We start from the raw sequence: 21,660 nt of genomic DNA, 5'->3' as shown, positions 1-21,660 counted from the left end.
TTCTTTCTCATTATGATCTTTCATTGTAAGTATTATCATTCACGGGCTACATGTGTATGGGATGGGTGCATGTTTGCAGTCACAGGTGACTGGGCCACTATGGCTGCATATGACTCATGCTATGCTCTGTTGAATTTAATAGAGGTGAATCCTGGCATTTTGGGTGAGCAGCACTGATGCCTGGCACATCCAGATTGGCAGTTGCAGGTGCTGTTCTCGCCTCAAGCATAGGATATAGCATGTTCTCCCTGTTCCTGCGTCTGTTTTCTCCCACAAAGCCATGTGACGTATGTGCATTGATGTCTTTAACTCACTGGCATCCTGTCCAAAGTGCACCTTTATGGTTCCTTAGACAAGCTCCAGACTCACCATGGTTTTGCTTTTGTGTGTGTGTATATGTGTGTCTATATATATATATATATATATATATATATATATATATATATATATATATATATATATATATATATACAGTACTGTGCAAAAGTCTTAGGCAGTCCAAAGAAATGTTTAAAGCTGTTTATCTGGGAAGCAAGTGTACACAAAAACACAATTTAACATTAGGACATGTGCAAATTCAGAGTAACACAATAAAAACTATAATTTCTTCTGTTTTCGAAAACGTTACTGATATCCAGTTGGATGGCTAGATGAACACCGCTTCAGTTCCCAAACTTCTCCTCAGGGGCACCTCAGCCGTTCCACGATTTTGTTAAATTTCACAAACAGCTCAATTAAATAATTAAATATGTTGGTTTAAAAAGTCAGTGACAGATTGACTAGCTGTATGAGGTGCGCTAGTGGCCAAGTCAAACAATACATGGCAGCACTGGACGGTCGCTGCAAATACCAGGATGATTTTAGCAGAGGTTCTGAAATGGCGAAGCTGACACACATTGACAGGGATAATATCATAGTTTTACACCAACACCAGGATAATCTAAACATCATTTTCTTTGCCTGCCTAAGACTTTTGCACAATACTGTGTGTGTGTGTGTGTGTATGTATATATACATATATATATATACATATATATATATATATATATATATTCCCTTTTTCCTTAATAATTCCAGAAAAGGGATGAAAAATTTAATGAAAAGATTTGGTCATTTTTTGTGCCCTTCAATATTATGAACACAAAAACCTGTCGTGTTTTTAAGTCCTTCCACAGTCCTCCTCTTTGCTCTGTACTTTCTAGGGTCTCTGGAGCCTGTGAGCTTTTCTGCCCATAATGCTCTTGTCTGGCTGTCCGCCTCGTGACATTTCTCTGTGTCAGAAATAGAGCTATCTCGGTTACTCGATTAATTTTGATTACTCGATCATTAAAATACATCGATTCACATTTTTCTTCCTGATAGCTCGGCAATATGGCAGAAGTTAGGCATGCATGGTGGATGAGGGTCCAAATAAAGAGCGAAAGCATCATTTGTGTGGAAGCATTAAACATTAAAAGTGAATGAAAATGCAGTCATCCGTCAGTATTGCAAAGCAGAACTTAAATATCGCCACAGAATGGCCGCAATGTAAATATATCTTAAAGGAAGACATTCAGGTACAATGGATTCACATAATAATGCGAGATTATCCATATATATGCATCGTTTAGCCTCGCAGAGTAGCCTAGACTGTCTTTGATATCAGATTGGCTTAAATTATTTTGCCTAATTTCTTTTCCTTGATTCCTGTATGTCAAAATAATTACTGCTAAAACAAAGGTTAGCTTACATAATACATAATGTTCATGCAAAAGCAGCAGCAGTAGACTTTAGACTGATTATTCATTTATTTTTTACGTGTATTAGATAACTTTGTAAAAGAACCATCATTAAAACTGCAAAGCTTTCAGACTATCACTTCCACAGTAAAAAAGTTTTCGCGTATCTTATTGATGGTTTAAATTGATCCCAGCAGACCATCGTGGTCCTTGACATGTGACCGCTGCACGTGCATGAAACGCCATATTGATATTAATATGAGTTACCGCGCGAGGCTGGCGCGGGCATCGCGACCCGCCGCTGTGTGCAGTTTGCGCGTTCACCCTGTGTGCGCGTGCCGTCCTTGCGGATACGCCGGTGTTCATCTACTGTACAAAAACATGCAAGTACAAGTCAATTAGTGTGCTTAAAATAACCATATGCCTCACTCATTGTGCACCCTGCGGTGGCTGGTTGATTTCTATTATATTTTATATAAACGCAACGAATCGTCAGATGAATCGGTAGATTACTCTATTACTGATATAATGGATAGTGACGGCTGTAGGTCGCACGCTCTTCCTAATGGTCGCTGTCCGTGTACCTGGCTTCCACTGCAGCCCCATTGAATTGAGAGTTATGTTCTTTTTAGTTTCTCTTTTCATTATAGGCCTATATTGAGTACAGACAATCTCAAATGTTAAATGATAATATTTTGGTAGCATTTTTGTGCATATAAATGCTTTCTAGGTTATTTAAAGGTAATATTTAAAAACCTTATCAATGAATTTCTTCATTTGATGTCCATCCGAAGCAGGAACTGTAAGACAGGAAAGCCAGACTAAAAATATTAAGTTTCTATTCTGGTCTTGCATAATAAATCATTTTTGTTTTTTGTAAATTTTCTATGCTGCCGAGTTCCGCATGCGGTGTGGAATTCGGCATACAATTCACTCGTTTTATAGAGGCTAAGATGCTCCGGGTGGCTGCAGCACTGACCTATACTTGGCTGAAGTGAAGAACCGCCGGAAATGGACGTGGATGTTTATCAATGAGTGGCCAGTGGCGACTGAGGTAGAGTCGTAATGAAAGTGAAATTTGCGACACAGTGTGGGTCCACTTACCACATACGGTCTACGTATACAGTCTAATCACCCATCAAATGTAATAAATTTGATGAAAATTTTGAATCCTGAAATGAATTTTCAAGAAGATATAAAACATGTTGTTTATATACATATAATACTAGTGTTATATGTTACACATATGTTCATACGTGTGTCTGTATAAACAGCGACATATGTGGACTCGTTAACAAATGCATTTGTGGGCAGTGAAACAGGAATCAAAGACTTAATTAACATATTAAAATTAAATATTTCCATCCTTTTGGAAGTGGTTGCCTAGCTGTAGACTGCATATGTCAAAATACAGTGTACAGATTCAAATAAATGTGCATTTATATAAAAATAAACCAGCAGAAGTGCATTGTGGGTAGCTGACATGGCATCATGCACCATACTAGGGATGTACCTGGTCTAGCAGAATGCATGCTGGGGGTCTGAGCAGGGGAATCTCACAGTGGAGAGTCACTGTGGATGTCAACAAGTGAGCGAGCCAAACAGCTGCTTGGTCCAGAGCCCAGGATCTCAGCGGCACAGGCTGGATCCAAGTCATGACTTACATAATGATAAAACAACACGTTTCGCTGGGAAGTTTGCTCGTTCCTGTACTGCCATCGTTCCATTGCAATCCCCCACCAGAAAAATAATTTTATTCATCCATGCACATTTGATCCTTGGATTGGGCTTGATGCTGGTGAATGAGCTGTAATCTTAATTTTTCTGCCTCTCTTGTACGAGTCTCACCTGTCTTTCACTGTTAGTCATGCTAGTCATCCTGTTTTTCCAGGAGTGATCAGAATTTTACATATTCTTAGAGTTAAATTTGCTTTGAGAAGTTTGACGTGATGGTGTTGGAAGGTATCGACGTGTCTCCGTATTCGCGGAGTCAGATTCTCAGGGACGTGTTTAGACATTTTTCAGGACCTAATTGTTGGCGAACGCTAAACAAAGGAATGCGATTAACTGTACATGTCCGAACTCTCCTTCCACGTCGTATGATGGCTTATGTGCCGTCGCTGTTGCTCCTGTACCTCCTGCCTCGTTTGTCGTCTCCCTTCGTCTTCTTTCCGCTTTTCACTCTGTTTTTCTATCCTGTGTGCAGCTGGAGTGTTTTCACTGAGGTTCCCTGCTTGTTTTGGTGATTTATAATTATTATTATTTTTTGTTGGGTTCCGCTTTGTCTGGCACTGCAGTTGGAGGTGTAAGCAAAAGCCTTATTTGGCATTTGCCTGAGTGGCGTCAGTCTGACAAGCTTTGGGGGGGGGGGGGGGAGCAGAGGGGTTTGAGGGTATTGGGCGTAATCCTGAAAGCCCCTATGTGGAGAACACCTAGAAATCATAAGCGGAGTGTCACGCCAGAGTGCTGCGTCACTCCCAGCCCACTGTGACCCTGTAATAAAAGGGAAGGGGTTGTTTCTGTTTTCTATGGAGTCCCTGGAGGGGGATGGACGTTCGACAGGACCTTACGGTGCATAGCCCCTCAGCTAATTAACTAATTAACATCGGTTCTCATTTCCTACCGTAAGACATGGCTGACTGTGCTTCTGAGTGCTGCGATCATAGCTGCTTTTCGGGGAGTTCGCACGCTGGCATCTGGCTTCCATTCTGACCCTTCATGACGTCACTCATCTCTTGCGCTTGCTGTTCAGTAAGGTCACTTGGACGTGAAAAAAGCTGTGAACTGCTTCAGACTATTCAAGCCTTAAATGAACAAGGAGATGTAAATGAACATGTTTACAGGCATGTCCCTTCCTTTTGTTTGTTACCTACGGCGATGTTTGCATTGGAGAAATAAATGTTTTTTTGTTTTTTTTTTTTTAAATGGAATAAAATGCAATGAATGTTTTCCCCCCCTGGTAGAAGCTTTCTGTGTTGCTCTCATTTAGCACGCTCTGTCCTTGCTGTTTCTGCAGTTACTTGGCTGACCAGTGCTGGAGCGGCGGATGCATCTACTTGATCATGCTGCGTCGCATCAAACGCAAGGCCCCGCTCCCCCCCTGCGGCAGCGATGGCAGGGGGGGCAGCGTGGGTGCTGTTGGCAAGCCCCAGCACAGCTGCCCGCCGGAGCCCAGGCCCAGCCCCAGCCCCAGCCCCACCCAGAACGGCAAGCGCACACGTAAACTGGGTGTGGTATCCCGCTGCCCGCCCCCCCGAGGCCCCGCGCAGGAGAATGGCTACAGCTGGCCTGCGGAGCCTCTGTCGCCGATGCAGCTGGACGGCCTGGCGGATGCCCACCCAGAGAGGGGGCAGAGGGCCACCCTGCCCGCGGGTCCTCATAACCGCACCCATAATGGCGTCCTTGTATCCACGCCCCCCACCCACCCACGACTACGCTACTCTGAGAGCTGTAAGATCGAAACCATGAGCGAGTTCTCGAGTCAGGTAAGCTCCAAGCACTTCCTGTTTAGGCCCTCGGGGGGCATCACCGAGTCAAAGTCCATCAATGGACCACGCTTCTCAGTCTACTAAAAGATTAAAGCTGAAATGAAGTCAAAACCCAATAGGCTGTCTGTGGCTGTCTGATCAAAGACCCACATCTCTCTCCAGTCTTCATTGTTTATTTGGCATTCAGAGTGCCTTGAATTTATCCTGGATTTGACCATGACAGCAGCTGAAATCATGAAAACCGCCCTTGTCACTCATACATGCAGAGATTTTCCTAACTGCTTCAGCAGAACTGCAGCAGAACTCTGAAGAATCACTGTAAAAAGTAAACATAGGTTCTAAATTTTGCATTTGAAGCACTTTAGGCCACACACATATGACTGGTCTGCTATGCTAATGTGCTAATTTATTCCCACAGTCCCGCTTGTGGGTTGTGTGAACAATAAAGTGAGTAACTCATACCTCCAGTGTGGCTCCATGAGTCAGAAAGACTCCCTGGGGGTGGGGGGGGGGTGATCTCGCCAAACAGGTTGTTAATGTTGGCATCGGAGAGGTGGGGTGGAATTCGACGTGCGATGAGTCATCGTACGGCTCCCTTTGTGGACCCGCACCTTACAGCGTTCATCCGCGTGCACGATGGTCCTCGTGCGAATTCTAAGGCCGCCGCTGCGATGAACTCGCACGTGGCCATGCTGGGGCTGCGGTCCACTCTTCTGGGAGCAGGGACAGCTTTGGCTTTGCCTGGGAAAGGAACTGCCAACTTAAAAGCAAATCAGAAAGTGAATGTAATGATTTTCATGATAAAATAAACAGTCGAGTACAACATGTTCACATAAAATACCAGGTTTTTCAATGCCTGGAGTTAAAGGCAATTGTGAGTAGCATTATAATAATTCAGCAGCACCCTGCCTTGTCAGTGCAAATAACGATTATCTTTATTAAATTTAATATCGTACATTTCCCCTTAACATCCTGCAGTTACTGTGACTTGCTTACTGAGTGTGATCAAACTGGCATGATGATTATGGGTGTAATATGCAACCTGCCCCGCTTGTATGTCTGCTAAAGAAATAAATGTAAATGTGAATTTAGGTTTAATGAAAAATAGCTTCTTTATTTCTTCAGGTGTTCCCGTTTATGCTGGCAGCGGTATCTCAGGAGAAAGAAGGATCAAATAAATCAGACTCTGCTTTTCCTGAGACCAGCCGGAATATCTGTCTGCCGAGTGTTATTCAGCATGACGTGTTTTTCCAAGTTATTGCGACGCACATTTCAGTGAACTGTGATGTTGGTAAACCTAGTGTAGGAGTGTTGGTTGTTAATTAATAAGAAGACATACTCGTTAAAAAACAGAGTATTTGCCAATCACATTTCAGGGGTTGTGTTTTGTAAGCGCACGGATTGTGAAGTTGCACTTCAGTGGAAATATGTTTGTAGCCACACCCTGCATTAAATAATACACCCCAGTATAGAGTTTGGGTAACTGCACAGTGAAGTAAGCAAGTTTGTGTCAGTTCATCAAACAGTCCAGTGATTCTGGTTCTGGTCTTCTGTCCTTAATGATCTCCGGCGGTCACTCTGTGTGGGTTTCTGTCCGGATCTCCTGTGTCTTTCACCCATTCTGTCCCCACTACGCACCAGAGCATCCGTTTCTTCCAGTCCATACTGTCCAACCGCTTTCGTCAAGAAGATGAGGACGGCATATACTCGTACCCGTGGCCGTGGGGTTCCTTTTATTTGCGTACCAGCATTGCATACTTAGTGAGTTGCATCGGAATGCCAAGTGCAGGCAGTTTGTCACTCAGAATGACGGGTGTGAGCACATTTGCTGGCTGTGAATGTGGGACCAGCATTGCTGTGCCACGTGGGAAAGCAGGAAGTGGTTTGCACTTGTCGGGTCTGAGCTTGTGCTGACTGCTGCCCCGTGGCCCAAACCAGCCCGGAGATCAGCACCCAAAGCCAGGCAGGCAGAGACGGCAGAAACCACGAGGCAGACGTGTGTAAATCCATGTCCTGGTTGGTTTTTATGGAGAAATGAAAGAACTTTTCTGGAAATTAAACTGACACTTTGGTTGACATTAAACATATTGTACAGAATAATTATCTTTAGGGGAATTTCTGGATTTCTATTTGGTTTTTTTTTTTCCCCCAACATGCAGCCATTAGAATCAGAAACAGAATTAGTGGTTTTGTATACGTGGTGTAATCAGAATTACATTCTGCACTGGGGCAAAGTTTATTTCAGCTCAGTACTTCTTGTAAAGGAAGTTTGTGCAGAATCTTAGGTATATTAACCTATCTGATGCTTTTATCCAAAGAAACTTATTGTTGAGGGAAAGGATACAATTGACATGTGCTCCCTGGGATTTGAACCCATAACCTTTGTGCAATGTTCTACTTGTTGAGCTGCAGTAGCATCCCCTGAGGACTGGTTATTTAGCAGGCTATGCTGTGTCAAGCAGCATGCAGCCCCCTGCCCCACACACCCACCACATGGAATTCCAGACACACAAGCTCGATCGAGAGCACAGATAAGGAGTGATAAAGCGGGTTCCTGCCCGCCTTTGTTGTCCTGTTTATTTCCAAATTGGCCCGATTGGGATCAGAAGCTGTGTTGCAGTTTTGGGCCTGATCCACACTACTGTCACAGCGGGACCGACCTGAGCACCAGTAAGGGGGACAACTGGCCACTCTGATCCCAGTGCACCTAAGAAGGCTGTGTAATCTTTGTTATGATACTGTACGATGGATTGTGGTGGGTGCTGGTGTGGAGACGTGTTCAGTGCAGTTCCTGATCGGTCCCTCTTTAGCAAATGAGAACATTGCCGGTAATTATCCAGTATGTGGTGTCCCACTGTGCCACTGGCTGATTTTCATGTCTTTTGTCTTACATTCTAGGTCATGAAACATTGCGAATGAATTTCAGTGTCTATTGTACAGTAATAAGCTGTCATGTCAGGAATTGTCTTCGTTGACAATGAGAACAATTTCTTCCGTTCCCATTCTGCGGTAATTTAGTGGCTATGAGAGAAAACCAACCAAAAACTGACCACCAGGCTCGTAACTGCAGCCGAGTCGTGTTTGCTTAGCCAATTAGCATCGCACGGCGTAATGTAGAGATCGCATGGAAGAGGACAGGTTTAAATTTGATTTGTTAGTTGTCTCTTGTGGTCTTTCCATTCGTACATCAAATTTTTGTTAATGATTTGATTGGTGGTCGCAAGCTTGTCTCATCGTTTTTGTTTGAAATGAGTCAGAAGTTGAGCAGCCAATCAGTGCACACCCTGCCGCCCATATCTCAGCTCAGTGGATCGAGATGCAGATTAGCACCGTTTATATGATAACAGCTGAGACTAGACAGAGGTCTTGGGTACATTAGCTGGTGTTGTGTCCTTCCTGTTGGCCTTTTTGAAATATTTGAAGCTTTAGGTTTCTTATTGTTAACCATCCTGGATTACGTATGTCATTCCTAATTAGTATTATTTTTAAGAATTGTTCAGTATGTCTGCAGACGTAGCTACTAATATATTTTAAATAACAATGATTGCAAATAAAATGAAATAATTAGCACTGGTATTTTCAGTACTTGTTAACTGACCAAACATTCTGAATAAATTTAGTTTGTAGCACTACAATCTAAGAAAGAAATGAAAGGCATTAATCTCTTTGTTTATAAAATGATTTTGGGTTTGTTAACCTTGTATTCTTGTGAGTGAGAGTGCCAGAGTTCAAGTGCTTTGTTCCGGAATGATCTGTACCCCTCAGAGGAAAGCCTGGGTATTTAGCTGGTATTTGAAGATTGTCTCGATGTCTAAGGCTGCGAAAGATTAGTGGATAAAGGCCAGTGTATGGTAGAACAGACGGCGTTTGGCAAATCCCCTTTGAGAAGCGCTCTCAGGAATGGGGGCCGTCACCTCCGCCTGGTGCAGACCACTTTGAGAAGGTCAATCCCACTCAGCATGGCTCCCTTACCTTCTACCATCGCCGTGTGTTTGGGGGTTGGCGACGTCGGAGGCAGAGGCCCGGCCATGAGGCAGCTGCTCACCATTCCTCCGTATCCACAGGTCAGGGAAGGCGGCCGTATTTGGAAGATGGACATGGTGAAGGGGCAGGACGGCTTGGGCATCCAGATCACCGGGGGCCGCGGCTCCAAGCGCTCCCCCCACGGCATCGTGGTGGCCCATGTGGAGGACGGAGGTGCCACCAAGAGGTAACATCCAAATGGCCCGTCCTGGTTCTCTCTGTACGAGGGCGGCTCAGGAATTCAGCAGTGTCTTCCGGTCCTGTTAGAAGCAGTATGATGCCTTTGCTAGTTGTTTTCTCCTTACCTTCTGCTTTTCAATGGGAACCAACGTGCCAGAACATGAAGACACATTTGTTATTCTGGCAGATTATCAGAGTTGCTCTCTTTATGTGTGTAAATATTGAAAATAAGCTCCAAGTGCAGCCATTGGTCGGCTGTGCGTCCATATGTGGGCCGTGTCTTTAGGCGTCAGCAATTGTGGGTCCAAAGCTAACGAATCTGTGGTGTAATGCTGCTCCCTGGTTGTTGGCTGGATCCCGACCCACTCGGCTGTTCCTATGTCTCCAGAGATGGCCGGCTGAAGGTTGGAGATGAGCTGCTGATGATCAACGGGCAGTCGCTGGTGGGCCTCTCGCACCAGGAGGCCGTGGCCATCCTGCGCTCGGCGGTCGGGCTGGTCCAGTTGGTGGTGGCTAGCAGGGTGAGTGCAGCTGCAGCTTAATGCAGTTTAATGCAGCTCCTGCAGTGGTGCTAATGGATCAACTGCAGCTTAATGCAGCTTATTGCAGCTTAATGCAACTCCCGCAGCGGTCCTCATGGATCAGCTGCAGATTAATGCAGCTCCTGCAGGGGCGTTCACAGATAAGCTTCTGCATTAGCTACTGGCCTGCGCTACTACATGCCAATCCCTAGAGGGCAATCACTGCTGTGTGGTCGTGTTCAGCTGCATTAATGGAGGACAGCTGTTCGAAAATACTCAACGTTAAATGTACAAGTTGAGGTAGCTGGTGTTACCAATGTGGGATAAAAAGGTAGCAACATTTTACCAAACATAATGAAAGCAGAATTTGCAGAAGCAGCCAAAAAGGAACAAATGGATCATTTAAGCCAGGAAATAATTATCTTATTTTAGTGGGATGTCTTTGGGAAATTGATTCTGCTTGGTTTTCCTGCTTTGTGCAGTTGTGTTGATGTGAACCAGCTAATGGTAAAATACTAGTATGATGGGATAGAGACATTTTGTTAAGGGACACCCCAAAGTTTACTGTGAGCCAATGTAAGAAGCAGCGTTTTGTGAGCTGCTGACCCTCAGTGCTGCCCTGCCCTGCCCTCCCTGCCCTCCCTGGCCTGGCCTGTCCTGCCCTACCGTACCCTGCCCTGCCTTGCCCTCCCTGGCCTGGCCTGTCCTGCCCTACCGTACCCTGCCCTGCCCTGGCCTGGCCTGTCCTGTCCTGCCCTACTGTACCCTGTCCTGTCCTGCCCTACTGTACCCTGCCCTGGCCTGGCCTGTCCTACCCTACTGTACCCTGCCCTGCCCTGCCCTGCCCTACCGTACCCTGCCCTGCCCTGCCCTGCCCTGCCCTGGCCTGGCCTGTCCTGCCCTACCGTACCCTGCCTTGCCCTGCCCTGCCCTACCGTACCCTGCCTTGCCCTGCCCTGCCCTGGCCTGGTCTGGCCTGGTGTTACTGAATGTGGTTTTTCCAGACATTGGACCCTGAATTTCTTGTTACGTCTTCAGTACATATAAGACTCTAATGTATTTAACTTTAATTGTTTTTTATGCTGGGTGAAGTTTAAATATCACACGATTTAATAAAAAGGACAATGATGCCATAGTGCATAAAGCTGATTCTTATAACATGAATCCTAAGTATGAAGTAATAAAATGCCACACTGCAGGCCCTCGGTTGACCAGATCAATTCTTGGCCCCCAAATAAAAGTCCTGCTCTCTGAAATAGTTGAGGAAATCCGTGTTATGAATGAAGGAAGCAGTTTATACTTCTAAGGTATTACATGAAAAAAATATTAAGGATTTGGAGGGTAGGCTTTGGTCTTTCTCTCTCTAAGTTCATCCATTGGTGGATTTCCCATCTGATTCTGGGCTGCGGAATATGGAGACGAAAGTGTAAATTCAGTGGTGGATAGACATGTAAACACGCACCTTCTCTGAATGCTTCTCATTCACCCTCAGGAGGAGTCCAATGTAGATTTCCTGAAGTACCCGTCCAGCAGTCTGCCGGACTTGGTGAGCACGTGCTCGTCCCAGGACGCAGAGCTTTTCCCCTCGGGAGCCAAGCAGAGGTTGGACCCGGATGTGGAGGACGTGCGAGTCGGCAGCCCCCGCCAGTTGGCCCGTAAGCCGGTATGCCTCATCCGGCCCCCATCTGATGTCCCCATCTCCGATCTCCCTGCCCCTTCCCAGTGGATGTACGCTGCTCTGGCAGCATTCCTCAGCTGCCTGGGGGGAGGCAGTCTGACCTCCTGCTGTCCTGACAGATCCCCATCTTTGATACACATGTTCTGGAACATTCTAAGTAGCGCACAGTCCTGTCTGTTTATGGAATGTTATTAAATCTCTTGAAAGTTAATTTGGTCACAAGGCCCCTCCGTAATTTAGCAGCAATGTCAGTACTGTAATTATGAAACTAGTTCAACATGCAACAACGTCGCCCGCTAGCAATTTGAAGTATCTTCAAATTTGTTTACATCAAAGACGTTCAGCTACGTGAAGCAACCCGATATGAGCTTTAGGGGTTTAAGAAGAAACTTAGGTTTAGCGTAGAATGTAGAACTAGTTACAGAGTCGAACTGCTTTGTTTATATCCAGTGAAGGAGATGAATATCCAATTAGCTTTTTGTCTGTCATGCTTACTTGGAAGCCAGGTCATAGAGGCGACAGAGCAGGTCAGGCAGCATGCTCTCTGCTGTAGATATTCTGGCCCCCCCCCAGCCAGAAAAGCGGCCTGTAAACAGCCAGCAAGCAACCAATCATGTGAGAACATGCAGACAGGGTTTAATTACCTTACAGCTAAGGATTAATGTGACTAAGGTGCCTGGGGCCTGTATCACAAAGCGAGATTTGTTGGCTACTACAGCTTCATAGCTAGTTAGATTTTAAAGTACCCCAGTTTAAATGGACTTGATGTTCATTCACCTGCATTTAGCTCAGGCTACCTTAAATCCGACAAGTTATCCGGCTAAGTAAGAAATCATGCTTTCTGAAACAGGCTCCTGGTGGACTGAGAGATTTTGAATGCGGTGTGATGGTGGGTGTCACCATTGGGACTTACAGAGTTTTCACGGGACTGTGTGGTGTGTGGTGGACGAGATGCGTCCAGTCAATTGCATTTCTACGGCAAAGTCACCTGGTTAATGAGAGAGGTTAGTGATGAATGGCCAGACTCCATAAAGCTGACAGGAAGGCCTTAGGTGCGGACGTAAGAGCTCAGCAGAACATCAGCGACCTGAACACACATAATCTACCACAGACGAGTCGGTGTACCTAATAAAGTGTCCACTTAATGTGCACATTCCTCTGACAGTTTGACTGGAATGGAGCAGGGCAGCAAAAGTGGTCGAAACCGTAGCTGCTCCAGTTTGTGTCCATGTTGTTTGACACTTTGTTTAAGGGCTACCAGCAGATCTGCGACTTTGAGAGAAAATGCGGCTGTAATGGCCAAAACTCCCCCTGCACTAGTCTGGATTATTTAGTTTGCTATGCCCCATGAGTCATTCCTAAACTCAGTGAAGCAGCGAAGAGCCGGCCAATCGGAGGGCAGACGAATCCACAATCAGATTAGCTCCCCTCTGTTTCTCAGAGCTAAAACAGACCGGTGCCCTTTGTGTGTAATTATTCAAACTCATTAGCTGAAACACAACAGAAACATGAAACATATGTTCTGAAGGTGTAGATTTGTTTGTCGATTTTCCATGTTTGTCTTTCTGGATTTGATTTTGGTGTAAACTTAGGTTTGATGTGTCGGATATGAATAGGTTACAGCTGAGCTGAGCTCTTGGTTGTCAATGACCAGGAAACAATTATGACTGTGTGTCGGAGGTTCTTAAGAATTCTGCAGTACATTCTGGAAAATCCAAAATGCCAGCCTTGTGAAAACTGTGTCTTTGCATGTTAAACGGAAGTATAGCGGGAGTTGTTTGTAAAACTGGTGTTACTGAACAATTAGACTTCCAGGATTTAATTAAGATTTTTTGGCTGTTATGACAATTAAATTCAAATTGGCTTGTTTTTATATAGCTTTCTTTCCAGACCTGTCACCCCTAAGCACCTAACAAAATCCAACAAAGCTTAACAAACATCAAGACAGGCAGCGCGTGAGGCACAAGGCAAAAGTACGACGTCACAGTCGCAAGAGCAGCATTGCGGGCAGAAACAACAGCAGATACACTGTCTGACTGAGGATGGAAGGCAGCTCCTGGGCTCAACAAGAGCGACGCGTCTCCTGAGGCTCGCAGTTATTTGTGCTGCAAACCTTCTACCTTTTATGAATCAAGGAGCTGGAAATGGCCGATGAACGTCTTGGCAGATAGTGTATAATGAGCTTTCCTAGGAAGGGTTATAGTCATCTTGGAAGGACGCTGTCTGTTTTGGGCTTGATGAGACCTCGTGTAGACCGATGACAAATGATCGTAAGAGAATAGTAAAGACTGCAGTGGTCATGAGTCATTCTGATTTTAGGTAAACAACACACAGTGATGAAGCAACCTACACGCTAAACCCAGAGAGAATCCCTGGCACTTTGAGCTACTTCAGCTTTTACGTGCTATTTTAAAACTGAAATTGTGTGGTCCGTCTTGTACTTTTATGGGGTTGTTTCCTTGATTGAAAGACTCATCCGGCTGTTTCACATTAGCATTATTGACACATGCATGCTAATAGGAGTCTGACCAATCAGCACGCAGCAAGAACTCGGTGCTTAAGTGAAATCCGGGTCCTTTTCATTGAAATGGTAGTTTGCACATCCTGTCGTAGCTCAAAGTGCCCCCTATTATGGATTGTCTGGTCACTCTAGGTTAAATAACTCTTAATCAGGTTAACAGAGTTCCCTCCAAATTTGGTTTTTATTCTCTTTTTAACCGGAAGATCTCTGTGTTTACTTGCAAACTGACAGTGCACCTGGAGTGTTTGTGACTAATTTATTTTTTCATCCATACAGCGATTTGCCACACACCATTGGGAATTGCGAAATCGCCTTAGCTGCTTCCAGATAGTATCACTTTGCATTAAGGGTTGTATTACTGAGTGAGGGGAGGTGGGGGGGTGAAATCAAGTGCTGTGGTTCCCATGGCGATGATGCAAAACCTCCTTGATCTTAAAGTGATTTCTGTCGCTTACTCACCACAAGTAGCCGCGTATTTTCCTCCTCTCGATGTTGCTCCCTGACTCAGCATCTGGCTGAAGTGTTTACTGTCTCCCTCATCTCAACAGCCGTCCAGATGAAGATTTACTCGGAACGTCGATCCTGACGTTTCCTTCTTTTGCAGTTCCCGGAGGCGGATAGAGTCCTGGAGCTTGGACGGACGGAGGAGCAGAAAGGGGGCTGTCACAGCCCATCGCCCATGAAATTCAGAAGACGATCCCAAGGTCTGAGAGTGGAGTTATTATTTTATCTATTAATTGGTCCTTTTCTAATGCTTTTTGTCAGTAAAGTATTCAGCTAAAATATGAGATCCACCAAAGCGAACATTGCGCCATTTACTGATGTGCTGCACTTTTTGTAGTATTATTCTACTTCCTGCCAAACCACTTGAGTCTGTGGCTGAATCCAAGTTCTCTAGAGTATAAAGTTAATTTGTCTAAAATAGGCCAAAACTAGCATTCTGGGCATGGAAGCAAAAAATATGAGCTAAATGTCCAAGACACAGGTGGCTTAGTGTTTAAGAGACAGGAACTGTGGGCAGTAGTTTTTACCTCTGTAATTTTTTTAACTGTTTTTAATACCCAGTTTATGGGTAAATTGTTGCGCTCTTTTTGTTGCTATGGGTAACAGTGTCGGCTAAACAAAGCAGTTTATTAAACGTAAAATGTCAGCTAAATTAATTAATTTTTTTTTATGTTGGTATAGGCGTTTGTGATTAGTCGGCATTGCTGGTTATCTGTGTTGTGTTTATTTTGTATTCTGTTTACTCTGTTTACAAAGCTTACAGTTCTGGGCAACGTATTCATGCCATGTGAGAATTCACTGAAGCTGAGCAGATAATCTGTTCCAGGTGGGAGCTGCCGCTTAGAGTCGGTCGGCGAGAACGACGAGCTGGTGGTGGAGAACGGGGACGCGGTCTTCGAGATGCCAGAAGCCCGCGGAGTACGCAAGCACTCGCTGCCCCAACAGCCAGATGCTGTGGGCCTCCGCCAGGTCAGTCTGCCCGCTGTAAGGCTTCAGCTGGTCAATACAGTGAACGAGAAGTAATCGTATATAATCATAAACATTCTGATGCCCGATCCACGAAAAGCCACCAATCACGTTTCAAAGCTGCCAAATCAGAAGCCTATCAAAACCGGCATTGCACCTACTGGACTCTTTCCCACTTCCTGTCTGTGTGATGTATATGCCTACTGTAATCTCTGTGGTAATCGGGAATTAGATGCTTATCAGTAGGTTTATCAGTAAACAGCTAAGTTATGATGTCTAAAAGATGTCTATAAATAGCTGGTTGGAAAATCACAAATTGTCACTGACAGAATTGTATGTGTAAAGTAAAATAATAATAAAATAATAATATTAATAATAAACTGGAGAGTGAAGCTCTTTCTGAGGTGCTACGTTTCCTTCCCTTGAGCTTTGCAAACTCTGATAGCTGCAGTTGTCTGCAGATGTTTTTTTAGCGATAACAAGGATGTAGAAATCACACGTTTGCTTTCTTGAAAAGTTACTTTTTAACAACGCTGGTCTTCATACTCGTCTGTGCACGTGAGCCGACAGGCAGCTCAGGCGGAGCCGTTTCAGGGATACCGCCGAGAGAGGATCAGGTGAGACGTGTGAACCGGCAGCATCCGGGCGCCCATGTGACTGGCTCGTGCCTCTTGTTTCCACGGCCGTCTTAGGAATACAAAATCAAGAAGTCAGCCCGGTCCCTCAGCACCATTCAAGTGGAATCGCCATGGCGACTGGCCCATCCGTCCATTATCTCTAATATCGTCCTGATGAAAGGGCAGGGAAAGGTCAGTTCCTGCCGCAAAGAGCAAACGCTGTCATAATCTGCCCGAGGCCATAAGCAAACTATATTTTGTTTTTGACATGGCAGCGGAAATTGACTCAAAAGTCCAGCATTGTTTAAAGATTATATTGGGAGCTGTGTGCTGCATACTGTTTAATCTGCAAGCTAATGTTTGATATACCTTTCCATGTTCCTTAAAATGTAATGAGATATGCTAGTTTTCTTGTGCCTCTGCACAGATGAAATGCTAATGCATCAGTAACAGTGACTTCTGAGTAACATTAATCAGATTAAATGTAATATACTTTTTTGTCTATCCCCAAAGGGCCTGGGATTCAGCATTGTGGGCGGGCAGGACTCTGTCCGAGGACGAATGGGGATTTTCGTCAAAACCATTTTCTCCAATGGTGCAGCCGCCGCCGACGGAAGGCTGAAGGAGGGTATGTTGTGTTTCTCATTTAGGTTGGCATGAAGAACTCGATGGTTAGCCAGCCTCAAATCGGCCTCGATTTAAATCTTGTCCTGAGGGATGAAAATGTTTTATTAAAAGAGAGACTCGTCAGGTAGATGATGAGGAGAATAAGAAACAGTTTTGATGGCCCAGTAAATCTGGAGCTCAGATATCAATCTACCCCCGGCTGTGTATGAAGGTTTGGAGGGGAGTAGATGCATGATGAGATTTGTTGTGGGGAGATATTGGTACATACAGGTTAGATATGGTCTGTAGTCCTCTCATAAGGAGACCACGGGAGGAGAAAATGTTCTGGATCACTTCAGCATGCTACTCTGTGGGCCTCATCATGCTTTGCTATCTGCTCTATTCCTCCTGTCCCAGGAGACGAGATCCTGGAGGTCAACGGGGAATCGCTGCAGGGCCTCACTCACCAGCAGGCCATCCAGACCTTCAAGGTATCTGGTGGGGTGGACAGAAGATTTAAAATCCAATTATCGGTCCCAATATAAAAAGGCATTGTAATTTATTCATAAAGAAACGTCCTCCAACACGGTCCTTCTCATTGAGTTTACCCAAGTAGGTCTCCTGCATCCGCAGGTTGAAATGTGTTAAAATAAATACTGGACATTCCTCAGGTGTTCACTGGTGTTCTCACTGGTTTCTCTTAATTAAACCCAAGACTTGCGTTTCATTTGGGTTGCCTGGTATTTCGTTCCTTATGCTTTTGTTCTAATTCCGGTATTTTCCCCTCACAGCAGCTGAAGAAGGGCGTGGTGACCCTGACTGTGCGGACACGCCTCAGTAGCCCGGGCCTCACCCCCAGCACTGCCCCCACCCCCCTCTGCCGCTCCCACTCCTCCGGGCCGAAAGCGCCCCCAATACTGGGGGCCGAGGACACTGACGCCACCCCCCGCAAAGGACCTGGTCCCAAGGACCGAATCGTAATGGAGGTCGCGCTAAACAAAGGTATGTGGCTGTTCAGGTACGCTGTACAGAATGAGAAGCAGGTGGAAGTATGGACAGGTGGTTAAGAGAAGCCCACTGCACTGCCACTGGGGGGCGCTCTCTCTGTCACGCTATTACCAAAAACATGTTTGTGCATTAATTATACTTTTATTGGCATTGTAATAGAAAGGGCCACGTTTTTCCATCATGCTTTAAGAAAAGCTTATAACTTTTAAGACCATTTTTAAAGTATCTTTGCTATAAGTTCCTCACTTCTAGCTTCTGGTGGCCTCTGAGCGTGGGAAGAGGCATTTTGACACCCGGTCGATGTAACACGATCTGATTTTGCCGAGTGTGACGTGTACCTGGGTCAGCGAAGGAGGGTTTTACGTTTCACTTCTTCAACCAATCAGTGTCTTCATTGTATGACATCACCGCATTGGTCCTTTTTTTTCTCATTTTCAAACTCAAGGCTTCCAGGCATCCAGCCACCTTATTGTTATTAGTCGTAGTCATAGTAATGGTAGGAGTAGTATTATCATTATGAAATACAATCACACCCTTACATTGCTTTGCACAGCCTTTGCAGGTCAGCAGATTCCTATGTCATGTATCCGTGACGTAACCCTTAACGAAAGGCATACGCAACAAAACAGCCACTTTAGAAATCTGTCCACCTTTAACAGAAAACACTGGTTTTAATTAATGTGGTGATGCCATACAAGGAAGATTGTGATTGGTTAAGGGATACAAATTGGAATGTAGTGATTAATTGTCATTGTTGACACACCATAGCACATAGTACACAACAACGGAACGTGTCCTCCGCATTTAACCCATACGTGACATCGTGACATAGCAGGGGGCGGCTAATTCGGCGCCCGGGGAGCAGTGCTTGGGGGCGGTACCTTGCTCAGGGTACCTCAGTGGTACCTTGCCGGTTAGGGACTCGAACCTGCAATCTTTCAATTACGAGTGCACTTCCCTAACCGTTAACCCACCGCTGCCCGTCCCCCCGCTCACTGATCCAGGGACAGGACTTATGTAACACGTGTGTAACACGGCTGTGACGTCTGGGGGGGGTTCTGGCCATTTCAGAGCAAGGCGTGGGGCTGGGGATCGGGGCCTGCTGCCTGACGCCAGAGATCGGCGTGCCGGGCATCTACATCCACAGCCTGTACCCGGGCTCCGTCGCCAAGATGGACGGCAGGATCAGGCAAGCAGCCGCTCCCACACCTTCGCTTTCCAATGGCTTTCGTCCGTCACCATTTGTAAAATTATCCAGCTGGTACCACTTGACAATAAGGCTCCCTTTTGCCACTTGTAAACAGCAGCAACTCATTCATAAAAAGAGAAATGTGCTATAACTTGTTTAAAATTGTCTATTAATAATTTACAAAGTGTTACAACCTTAATTAATTAATGACCAGATTATAAACCATTAATAAACTCTTTACATGAGTAATCTTATTGTAAAGTGACATCATCCATCTTTATTAAAACAATGATTCTTCCATGAATATATGTTCGTTGAATTAACGACCATAAGAAAGAATAAGAATCTGAATTAACGGACCAGGTATTTCGAAGGAAACTAAGATCGATGAAACTGCGGCGAGTCCCAGAGCTGAAGTTTGAGTCAGACTTAGACTTGGGCGTCTTGGGTGACAGGAAAATAGCACCAGATCTTCTCATAGTGCATATACCATTATACTTTGCTGGCTCTCTAATTTGCGGACGGGTAGGACAGCCCCCACGAAGCTTTGTCCCTGAAGACCTCCCTAACTAGGCATGTGTCCTTGCAGTGCATTGCATGTCACACGTCTGCATGATCTCACCCCGAGCTCATTAAAACGGGAAACGTAGTGACACCACACCTACGCTAATAGTAGAAGCTGTGACATGAATTCATGGTGTCAGGATGTGGCAGACAAAGGAAACGCGTCTCTGGATATTACTGGATGTTTTTTTCAGCTCTCCCGAGCGTGTGAGCCTGCGGTTGTAAGTTGTTCTAAAAGCAGTTTCTTCTGCTGAATCCTTTGTTAATGTTGAATGTCATCAGCGTTACGGCCGATTCGTTATGGTTTCTCTTCATCGTCCCTCGCAGCCGAGGGGACCAGATTTTGGAGGTGGACTCGGTGAGCCTACGGCACGCGGTTCTGAGTGAAGCCTATGCCATCCTGAGCGAGTGTGGTCCTGGTCCGGTCAGCCTCATCATCAGCCGACACCCCAACCCAAAGGTGAATTTCTCTGGCAGCTAGCAATTTTCGCACCAGTCTTCAAACCTGCGGCTGCTGGGTAACAAACACATTTCCTTAATTGCTGTGCCACCTGCTGTACCAACTTCAGATCTCGGTCTCTGTATCCTATACCTCAGACTGCGCTGTCAGGTGACGCGATCGTCTCTGTAAAGTCCAACGCAGACAAGCTGAAGTTCTCATGCCTGTTAGTGCTGATTACTGAATAAGCCTATTTTATCTAAAAAATATTATTGCAGTTAATGTTGGAATGCAAGGTAACAATTTCAAATTTGAATTTCAACTAATGGCTGGTTTTTCTGTGATCAGTCAGTAGCCTCTTTTTTGTAGAAACAGGAAATTTAGGATGATAAGATTGATGGATTGAAAATGGGGGCAGTGGGCTAAGCCTGTGTGCCTGTGATCAGCAGGTCACTGGTTCAAACCCAGCCTCTGTAGGTCCTCGAACAGGATCAATAAAGTATTAATACTTATTATTATTTAATGGGGAGTGTGTAGTGATTTCTGAGCCTGGCAAACCTGAGGCACCCACAGTAAAAACACAATGCAGACTTCCTTTTACTACATTCCAAATGAAATACAATTCAGTTTCAAAAAACTGCTGTTGTACAGATTATTCCATAGCATGAATTACTTATACCCACATGTCTGTCAACAACATTCCTTCTACCTTATTTACATGAACGATTTTATGTCTATGCAAATTGTCTGTGGCTTTACTTTCCTTGCTTATTAGATGTAAAATGTAACGTATCGGTGGATTCTGGTGAAACCACACAGCTGCTGGCTTAACCATTGGGGCGTGATTCTCATCTAAATCACAACAGAGTGGAGATGCTTGCCTAGTCTGTAAAGCCCTGCATGACAGGACACCTGTGTCCTTTCTAAGTTTACGTTATTGGAAGGACGGTCGTTTTCCAGAGCTGAGCCCTCATCGGTCCAGTCTGAACCTTCTTACTCTATCGGGCCAGTCGGTCAAGAAGTCAGATAGATTGTTTTATTGCTGAAAACGACCAGACTCATTAAGACTCAATATTACTGTTAACGATCTGTAATGGGTTTATGACTGTTTAGTTCTGGGCTATGTTGCTACACTGGTTAAAATTTAAACGTTAAGAGAAAACGATACCGAAGGCTGAATTTCTGTATGCAGATATGGAAAGTTCAGTTTCAGAAAGTTCAAATCCAGACCAAGACTTTGTTTCAACCAAACAGGTTCATGACTCTTTGTAACTCCACTGGTTGGTTGAAACAAAATCTTGGTGTGGATCTGAACATTCTGAACCTGAACTTTCCACCTCTGTCTGTATGTTCCTAGGTTTTCCCAGTTCTAGATATGGTGCGATCTGATCCAACGTGACCAGAATACTTGGATAAAATTATCATCTACATTTTAAAATTATAAATCGGGAACCTGAAAAGCAAGCCAGCTGGAATCTGAGTGCATTACCTCGTCCCTTTCTCCACTAGGTGTCGGAGCAGGAGATGGATGATGTGATCGCCCGCACCATGCGCAGAGAAAGCTTGAGCAAAGATGGCCACTCGCTAGGTATGTGGCCAGCTGGATGTCTGTCGCTATGACTGCTGTTGTTTATAGAG

The 21,660-nt window shown here is 45.0% G+C and overlaps 1 protein-coding gene across 4 annotated transcripts in view; it reads left to right on the top strand.

The window, feature by feature from the left end:
- The window catches only part of LOC125712453 (PDZ domain-containing protein 2-like), a 76,645-nt gene that overhangs the window by 37,785 nt on the left and 17,200 nt on the right, over positions 1 to 21,660 (top strand). For all 4 annotated transcript variants that reach the window (XM_048982493.1, XM_048982485.1, XM_048982502.1 and 1 more), the window contains 13 exons: positions 4,735 to 5,203; positions 9,271 to 9,416; positions 9,798 to 9,930; positions 11,423 to 11,593; positions 14,734 to 14,833; positions 15,460 to 15,602; positions 16,292 to 16,408; positions 16,730 to 16,844; positions 17,240 to 17,313; positions 17,614 to 17,824; positions 18,902 to 19,019; positions 19,911 to 20,043; positions 21,532 to 21,610. In XM_048982493.1, the coding sequence (XP_048838450.1) occupies positions 4,735 to 5,203; positions 9,271 to 9,416; positions 9,798 to 9,930; positions 11,423 to 11,593; positions 14,734 to 14,833; positions 15,460 to 15,602; positions 16,292 to 16,408; positions 16,730 to 16,844; positions 17,240 to 17,313; positions 17,614 to 17,824; positions 18,902 to 19,019; positions 19,911 to 20,043; positions 21,532 to 21,610 (2,009 nt within the window). The remainder of the gene's footprint in view (positions 1 to 4,734; positions 5,204 to 9,270; positions 9,417 to 9,797; positions 9,931 to 11,422; positions 11,594 to 14,733; positions 14,834 to 15,459; positions 15,603 to 16,291; positions 16,409 to 16,729; positions 16,845 to 17,239; positions 17,314 to 17,613; positions 17,825 to 18,901; positions 19,020 to 19,910; positions 20,044 to 21,531; positions 21,611 to 21,660) is intronic.

Source organism: Brienomyrus brachyistius, chromosome 2, assembly GCF_023856365.1.
Source record: "Brienomyrus brachyistius isolate T26 chromosome 2, BBRACH_0.4, whole genome shotgun sequence".
Taxonomy (NCBI): domain Eukaryota; kingdom Metazoa; phylum Chordata; class Actinopteri; order Osteoglossiformes; family Mormyridae; genus Brienomyrus; species Brienomyrus brachyistius.
This window is presented reverse-complemented; position numbering and strand designations above follow the sequence as displayed.